Source organism: Motacilla alba, chromosome 12 (assembly GCF_015832195.1).
Source record: "Motacilla alba alba isolate MOTALB_02 chromosome 12, Motacilla_alba_V1.0_pri, whole genome shotgun sequence".
Classification (NCBI taxonomy): domain Eukaryota; kingdom Metazoa; phylum Chordata; class Aves; order Passeriformes; family Motacillidae; genus Motacilla; species Motacilla alba.
The window spans coordinates 17,577,828-17,586,326 of NC_052027.1; the positions used below are offsets into that span (position 1 = coordinate 17,577,828).

Genomic DNA, 8,499 nt, shown 5'->3' on the forward strand with positions numbered 1-8,499 from the left:
CAGGAGCACCACAGGAGCAGTTGCCGGGGCCTGGGGAAGCGCAGGAGTCAGACTCTGCAGAGTGACATAGCACGCATGCTGCAGGGGACAGAGCCAATGGCAGCGGGCATGAGCACCTCTGCGGGGCTCTTAGCCGGCAGCAGCATCGGCCCCAAGGGCTGCTCTGTCCCCGCCTGGCCGATGGGCAGGGCTGGAGGCCTTGCCGAGCGGGGGCCATGTCTGTCCCAGGTCCTGCCCCCTGGCCCAGCTGGGCCCCACTTGGGGAGGAAGGAGGCTCCCAGCCCCGGCACGGCTGAGCAGCTCCTGCCTCCCGCTGCCTCTGCTCTGGGCCCCCCGCTGTCTGCCACAAGAACCCCTGGGCCAGGCTGTCAGAGGGCTGCTTTGTCCTCACCTGGCTCCTGGGCACCAGGGCCCTCCTGCTTGCTGTCGCACATGGCGGCTGTCAGCTTACAGCCTCTGTCCTGGAGCGCTTGTGGTCTCCTCCAGGTCTTTGCTCTCTCTCTCTGTGAGAGAAGGCAGAGTGTGGGGAGCTTGCAGAACAGGCCCACAGCCATGAGGGCTCTGCTCCCCGCTCAGCCCTGCGTGACCCCTGCTCCTCCCATCCTCGCGTCATGGAACACTTCAGTGTCCTCTGGCTGTTCCTCCACTGATTCTGGGAAGGAAGAAGCCGGTGAGCCTGCAGCACAGGCCCAGAGCCCCGAGGTGTGGGGCCCCTCTGGTCCCTGGGCAGCCAGCGGGAGCAGCACTGGAGCAGTGCCCAGGGCCTGGAGAAGCAAAGGGGTTGCTGGCACTGAGGCCAAAGTGTCCACTGCTCGGGCTTTTCCGGCCAAGCTCTTCGGGCCCCTCCTGCTTCGAGCCCTTGCCGGCTTCCCTGCAGAGCCCCGGGTGCAGCTTCCCAACTCAGCCCTGTTCCTCTGCCTCCTCCCTGCCTCCTGGGCAAAGGCACTCCCTGGCACTGCACCGTCTGTGCCTCCCTCCTAGACCAGTGAAGGCATCGTTTGCCACCCAAGGTGGCTCTCCCATGGAGACAGGAAAATGGATGAACTCCTGCTGCCCCCGCATCAGGCTGCTGCAGGGTGTCCCTGCTTGTCAGCCCTTGCCCTGTCTCCCAGAGGTCGCACTGATTGTTCTACAAGTCACGGATCTGGATTTCCAGGAGCATGTTTGCAAAGACACGAGTGAGAAAAACTGACAAGAATTGTTTGTGCTCCTCTTCTTGATTTTTTTTTTCAATGTATTTGCTAGTAGGAAAGCATGGACCAAACTGGCAAAGTTGCTATAATGTAGCAAAAGCATTCTCCTGCATTTGACTTGAGTTGAGGACTGTTGCAAGCCCTCCTGTGAAATGTACACAGAAAATTCTCATTGAATTGTCTGTGTTTCCACTGAGTCAGTGCAAAAGATTAGCTTTCTAAGGAGCTTAATACTAATTTTTCCATTTATATGAACGGTCAAAGTTGCTGGTTCAGAGAATGGCAGGCTAAGTGAGATCTGGAGGCAGCTGTGGTGGTCTCCAGGATGATCTCCTACTCCCACCGGTGATCAGCAGCAGCACAAATCAGGTTCACTTAGTTTTCTCCAGACAGGTCTTGAGGAAAAGGTCAGTTCACCTAGAGCAGGTTTTGAACCTCTGCAGGGCAGGAGACTCCGCACCAGCTCTCTGGGCAGCCGACTGCCAGGGGCAGCAGCAGAGATTTCCCTTGGCCAGGCCGCAGCCCTGGAGTGGCAGTGCCTGAACAGCACCTTCCTGCCTTCAGTCCCAGCCTCGATGGCTGCCCCAGGGCCTGGCATTTGACCCTGCACTTGCTGCAGGAGTCCCGGCCCGAGTTCCACCCTGACCAAAGGCTCGGACCCATCTCAGAGCCTCGGTGCCCAAGCAGGCCGCCTCTAGTGATTGCCAGGGACCTGAGGCCATGGCTGCCCCAGGTTTGGGTGCACAATGCTGATGTCACAGTGGCCATTGTGACCTGTTCAACCAAGGCCACAAAAGGGAATGCTGGGCTCAGGCCGTGTGTCAGTGCGACCTGACAACGGGAGGAGAAGGCAGGGCTGAGACGTGGCTGCCCAGGGACCAGAGGGGCCCCACACCTCAGGGCTCTGGGCCTGTGCTGCAGGCTCACCTGCCTCTCCCTCCCCTGATTCAGCGGAGGAATATCTAGAGGAGACTGCGGTGTTCCTTGACGCGAGGACGGGAGGAGAAGGCGGACAGGAGCAGGGCTCACGCAGGGCTGAGCTGGGAGCAGAGCCCTCGTGGCTCTGGGCCTGTTCTGCAAACTCCCCAGAGTCTTCTTTCTCCCACAGAGAGAGAGGACAAACACCTGTCTGCCTGGCAGCATTCCTTGTCCGGGACTCACAGCCGCCAGCCGCCATGTGTGACAGGAAGCAGGAGGGCCCTGGTGCCAGGGAGCCAGGTGAAGGATAGGCAGCCCTCTGACAGCCTGGCCCAGGGGCTCTTGTGGCAGGCAGTGGGGGACCCTGAGCAGAGGCAGCGGGAGGCAGGAGCTGCTCAGCCGTGCCGGGGCTGGGAGCCTCCTTCCTCCCCAAGTGGGGCTCAGCTGGGCCAGGGGGCAGCTCCTGGGACGGCCGTGCCCGCAACGGCCCCCGCTCGGCAAGGCCTCCAGCCCTGCCCATCAGCCAGGCGGGGACAGAGCAGCCCTTGGGGGCGAAGCTGCTGCCGGCTAAGAGCCCCGCAGAGGTGCTCATGCCCGCTGCCATTGGCTCTGTCCCCTGCAGCATGCGTGCTGTGTCGCCGTGCAGAGGCTGACCCGGACATCTGTGGTGACAAACTGGAGAAGTGTGGGCTCTGTGCCCACGTGTTCTGCATGGTGAGTGACTCCGGGTGCTCCCTCCACCATTGCAATGGGCAGTTCCTGCCTCTCTCTCCTCATCAGCTCCTCTCGTTTGCTGCAGTTTTTCTCCACTCTTCTATTTCGACAAGAGAACCATCGTGTGGGACTCATGGGCTTTCTCCCGCGAGACATCCAAATTGCCGTCTCGCGGGCGGCACACAAGGTGAGAGCCTAAAAAGAGCAGGCAGCTTTGTGCCTGGCCCGGTTTGCAGGAGCTTAGGCCAGAGCGCAGGAAAGAAAGGCCGGCCCAACAGCGCCTGTGGGACCCAGTCTGGCTCCCAGGAGCTCTGGCACACAGGCTCTGGCACAGAGGCTCTGGCACAGGAGCCTCCCTCCTCCACCAGGCGGCTCTCTGGGCTGGCATCCGGCAGTGGCCACATCCTGCGCCCTGCCCGGGGTCGTGGGGCTGCCAGGGGAAGGTCCCGAGGCTGCTGCTGATGGGGCTGCTCGCCTCTTTCCAGCACTGCTGCGTCTGCGGACAGAGCGGGGCAACCATCATGTGCTGCAAGGAGGACTGCGGGAGATGGTTCCACCTGCCCTGTGCCAAGGAGGGCGGCTGTGTCAATCAATACATTACTCCATACAGGTAACCCATCTCTCCTTGTGGCCACCCCTGGGGAAGGATCCAACATTTCCCACGTTCCCCATCCATTTTCCTCCAGCTCCTTCTGCCCTGAGCACCGTCCAGAGCAGGATGTGGAGGTGACTCCAGAGCCGGGCACCGATTGCCTCATCTGCATGGAGCCTGTGGAGGATAGAAAGACCTTCACAACCCTGGTGTGCCCAACGTGCAGAAGGGCCTGGTTCCACAGGGACTGCATCCAGGTAGGAGCCGTCTCCCCAGGCCCGGGCCACAGCAGGTGCTCAGCAGCTGCAGGGCCTCGCTCACCCTGCTTGTGTTTGCCCTGCAGGGACAGGCCATGCACGCTGGCCTCTTATGCCTCCAGTGCCCCCTGTGCAGAGAAGGCCAGGAATTCATTGTTGAAATGCTCGTCTTGGGGATCCGAATTCCCATCAGGTGTGTGTCCTTCTGCCTGGCTCACGAGACAGGAGGGTGCAAGTGCTGTGCTGTGCCAGGCCCTGCCCCAGCAGTCCTGGCCCTGCCCTGCCCCGTGAGTCTGGCCTTCAGCTTCATGCCCAACTTGAAAGAGCAGGGAGACCCTGGACCTCCATGAGGGGAGGGCAGCAGAAACTCATCAGCTTTTGCTTTCTCCATCAGACAGCCAACATGGGAGGACAATAATGCCTTTGCAGATCTAGGAGTGAGGCACAGCCAGTGCAATGCCAGGGAATGCCTTTACCCTGGATGCAGGGAGGAGGCAGAGGAAGAGGGGTAAGCTGGGAAGCTGCTCCCAGGGCTCTGTAGGGAAACCGTATCTCAGCAAAAGATCAATTAGGAGAAAAACTTGACGAGCTTGGCCAGACAACCATGTGCGGGGACATTTTGTCCTCAGTGCCATAAACCTCTTTGCCTCCCCAGGCCCTGGCAACTGCTCCTGTGCTCCTCCTGTGCTGCCGAGGGCACCCACAGGCGCTGCTCTGGCCTGAGAAACCACATACAGAGATGGGAGTGTGACAGCTGTGCTGGTCTCGGAACAGGTATGAGTCAAAGCAGCCGATGTCCCTGGGCTGGGGTCAGTGCCCAGGCTGCGCTTGGCAGAGCCCGTCCGCTCCTGAAGGGCTGGGGGCACTGCTCTGGCCTGGCCTGCCTTGGGCCTGAGGGGCCTTTGACATTCCTGCTTGCCCTTATAGCCTCCAGGGATGAGCCGGAGCCCAGTGGCCCCAGTCTGGCCAGACAGTCAGGACTGGAATCTGCTCACGGCTCCTCAGAATCTGAGGCCATCAGGCCCAGCTCCCGCACCCCGGTGGCACCGGAGCTGGCTTTCCCGTCGCCATCTCCAGAGACAAGCAGCCACAGCAGCCACCAACACACAGCAGGAAGGAAGCAATCGCTGCCATCTTCCTTGCTGGACACCAGCAGCCCCAGCACATCAGGGCCTACATACAGCAGCTCCCCAGACCCTGAGGACAGGGTCCCTTCCAGACGTGCTGGGCCCGGCCGCAGGCGAAGCAGCTCTCGCCAGCAAGGTCGGGCCCCAAATAGACCCGTCCGATCTGGGAGTTGCTGTGACAGGAGCAGCGGGACAATACCAAGGGATGAGAGGCTCCGGAGAAGGGAGACACCATCACGGACATCCCCCAGGCAAGGCCGTGCCCCCCAGCAAGGTCCGGCCCAGAGTCCCCCTGTCTGGTCCTGGAGTCGCCATGACAGGAGCAGCATGAGCGGACCAGGGCCTGAGATGCCCCGGAGAAGGGAAACACCATCACCAGCATCCCCCAGACGCAGCTGTGCCCACCAGCAAGGTCGGGCCCAGAGTCCCCCTGTCCGGTCCAGGAATCGCCATGACAGGAGATGCATAATCGGACCAGGGCCTGAGATGCCCCGGAGAAGGGAAACACATTCACTGGCATCCCCTAGACGCAGCCGCTCCGGCCAGCAAGGTCCGGCCCAGAGTCCCCCTGTCCGGTCCAGGAGTCGCCGTGACAGGAGCAGCATGAGCGGACCAAGGCCTGAGATGCCCCGGAGAAGGGAAACACCATCACCGGCATCCCCCAGACGCAGCCGTGCCCCCGAGCAAGGTCGGGCCCAGAGTCCCCCTGTCCGGTCCAGGAGTCGCCATGACAGGAGCAGTGGGCTAGGGCCAAGGGCTGAGAGGCCCAGACAAAGGGAGACACCACCACCGGCATCCCCCAGAGGCAGCTGCTCCGGCCAGCAAGGTCCAGCCCTGAGTCCCCCTGTCCAGTCCAGGAGTCGCCATGACAGGAGCAGCATGAGCGGACCAGGGCCTGAGATGCCCCGGAGAATGGAAACACCATCACCGGCATCCCCCAGACGCAGCTGTGCCCCCCAGCAAGGTCGGGCCCAGAGTCCCCCTGTCCGGTCCAGGAATCGCCATGACAGGAGATGCATAATCGGACCAGGGCCTGATATGCCCCGGAGAAGGGAAACACCATCACTGGCATCCCCCAGACGCAGCCGTGCCCCCCAGCAAGATCGGGCCCAGAGTCCCCCAGTCCAGTCCCGGAGTCGCCGTGACAGGAGCAGCATGAGCGGACCAAGGGCTGAGAGGCCCAGACAAAGGGAGGCACCACCACCAGCATCCCCCAGACGCAGCCGCTCCGGCCAGCAAGGTCCGGCCCAGAGTCCCCCTGTCCGGTCCAGGAGTCGCCGTGACAGGAGCAGCATGAGCGGACCAAGGCCTGAGATGCCCCGGAGAAGGGAAACACCATCACCGGCATCCCCCAGACGCAGCCGTGCCCCCCAGCAAGGTCGGGCCCATAGTCCCCCTGTCCGGTCCTGGAGTCGCCGTGACAGGAGCAGCATGAGCGGACCAAGTGCTGAGATGCCCCGGAGAAGGGAATCACCATCACCGGCATCCCCCAGACACAGCTGTGCCCCCCAGCAAGGTCCGGCCCAGAGTCCCCCTGTCCGGTCCAGGAGTCGCCGTGACAGGAGCAGCATGAGCGGACCAAGGGCTGAGAGGCCCAGACAAAGGGAGACACCACCACCGGCATCCCCCAGACACAGCCGTACCCCCCAGCAAGGTCGGGCCCAGAGTCCCCCTGTCCGGTCCAGGAGTCGCCGTGACAGGAGCAGCATGAGCGGACCAAGGCCTGAGATGCCCCGGAGAAGGGAAACACCATCACCGGCATCCCCCAGACGCAGCCGTGCCCCCCAGCAAGGTCGGGCCCAGAGTCCCCCTGTCCGGTCCAGGAGTCGCCGTGACAGGAGCAGCATGAGCGGACCAAGGCCTGAGATGCCCCGGAGAAGGGAATCACCGTCACCGGCATCCCCCAGATGCAGCCGTGCCCCATAGCAAGGTCGGGCCCAGAGTCCCCCAGTCCAGTCCCGGAGTCGCCGTGACAGGAGCAGCATGAGCGGACCAAGGCCTGAGAGGCCCAGACAAAGGGAGACACCATCACCGGCATCCCCCAGACGCACCCGTGCCCCCCAGCAAGGTCGGGCCCAGAGTCCCCCTGTCCGGTCCAGGAGTCGCCATGACAGGAGCAGTGGGCTAGGGCCAAGGGCTGAGAGGCCCAGACAAAGGGAGACACCACCACCGGCATCCCCCAGAGGCAGCCGCTCCGGCCAGCAAGGTCCAGCCCTGAGTCCCCCTGTCCAGTCCAGGAGTCGCCATGACAGGAGCAGCATGAGCGGACCAGGGCCTGAGATGCCCCGGAGAAGGGAAACACCATCACCGGCATCCCCCAGACGCAGCTGTGCCCCCCAGCAAGGTCGGGCCCAGAGTCCCCCTGTCCGGTCCAGGAATCGCCATGACAGGAGATGCATAATCGGACCAGGGCCTGAGATGCCCCGGAGAAGGGAATCACCATCACCGGCATCCCCCAGACGCAGCTGTGCCCCCCAGCAAGGTCCGGCCCAGAGTCCCCCTGTCCGGTCCAGGAGTCGCCGTGACAGGAGCAGCATGAGCGGACCAAGGGCTGAGAGGCCCAGACAAAGGGAGACACCATCACCGGCATCCCCCAGAGGCAGCCGTACCCCCCAGCAAGGTCGGGCCCAGAGTCCCCCTGTCCGGTCCAGGAGTCGCCGTGACAGGAGCAGCATGAGCGGACCAAGGCCTGAGATGCCCCGGAGAAGGGAAACACCATCACCGGCATCCCCCAGACGCAGCCGTGCCCCCCAGCAAGGTCGGGCCCATAGTCCCCCTGTCCGGTCCTGGAGTCGCCGTGACAGGAGCAGCATGAGCGGACCAAGGCCTGAGATGCCCCGGAGAAGGGAATCACCATCACCGGCATCCCCCAGACGCAGCTGTGCCCCCCAGCAAGGTCCGGCCCAGAGTCCCCCTGTCCGGTCCAGGAGTCGCCGTGACAGGAGCAGCATGAGCGGACCAAGGCCTGAGATGCCCCGGAGAAGGGAATCACCGTCACCGGCATCCCCCAGATGCAGCCGTGCCCCATAGCAAGGTCGGGCCCAGAGTCCCCCAGTCCAGTCCCGGAGTCGCCGTGACAGGAGCAGCATGAGCGGACCAAGGCCTGAGAGGCCCAGACAAAGGGAGACACCATCACCGGCATCCCCCAGACACAGCCGTACCCCCCAGCAAGGTCGGGCCCAGAGTCCCCCTGTCCGGTCCTGGAGTCGCCGTGACAGGAGTAGCATGAGCGGACCAAGGCCTGAGATGCCCCGGAGAAGGGAAACACCATCACCGGCATCCCCCAGACGCAGCCGTGCCCCCCAGCAAGGTCGGGCCCAGAGTCCCCCTGTCCGGTCCAGGAGTCGCCATGACAGGAGCAGTGGGCTAGGGCCAAGGGCTGAGAGGCCCAGACAAAGGGAGACACCACCACCGGCATCCCCCAGAGGCAGCCGCTCCGGCCAGCAAGGTCCAGCCCTGAGTCCCCCTGTCCAGTCCAGGAGTCGCCATGACAGGAGCAGCATGAGCGGACCAGGGCCTGAGATGCCCCGGAGAAGGGAAACACCATCACCGGCATCCCCCAGACGCAGCTGTGCCCCCCAGCAAGGTCGGGCCCAGAGTCCGCCTGTCCGGTCCAGGAGTCGCCATGACAGGAGCAGCATGAGCGGACCAAGTTCTGAGAGGCCCAGACAAAGGGAGACACCACCACCAGCATCTCC

The 8,499-nt window shown here is 63.4% G+C and overlaps 1 protein-coding gene across 1 annotated transcript; it reads left to right on the plus strand.

Annotated features, from left to right (window-relative positions):
- Positions 1 to 2,368: 2,368 nt before the first annotated feature.
- On the plus strand, positions 2,369 to 5,132 carry LOC119706173 (PHD finger protein 7-like). The gene is made up of 8 exons (XM_038149435.1): positions 2,369 to 2,411; positions 2,614 to 2,825; positions 2,911 to 3,012; positions 3,311 to 3,435; positions 3,512 to 3,674; positions 3,761 to 3,926; positions 4,602 to 4,937; positions 5,053 to 5,132. Exons 1-8 carry the CDS (start codon positions 2,369 to 2,371, stop codon positions 5,130 to 5,132), a joined length of 1,227 nt encoding a protein of 408 aa, XP_038005363.1.
- The last annotated feature ends 3,367 nt before the right edge of the window (positions 5,133 to 8,499 follow it).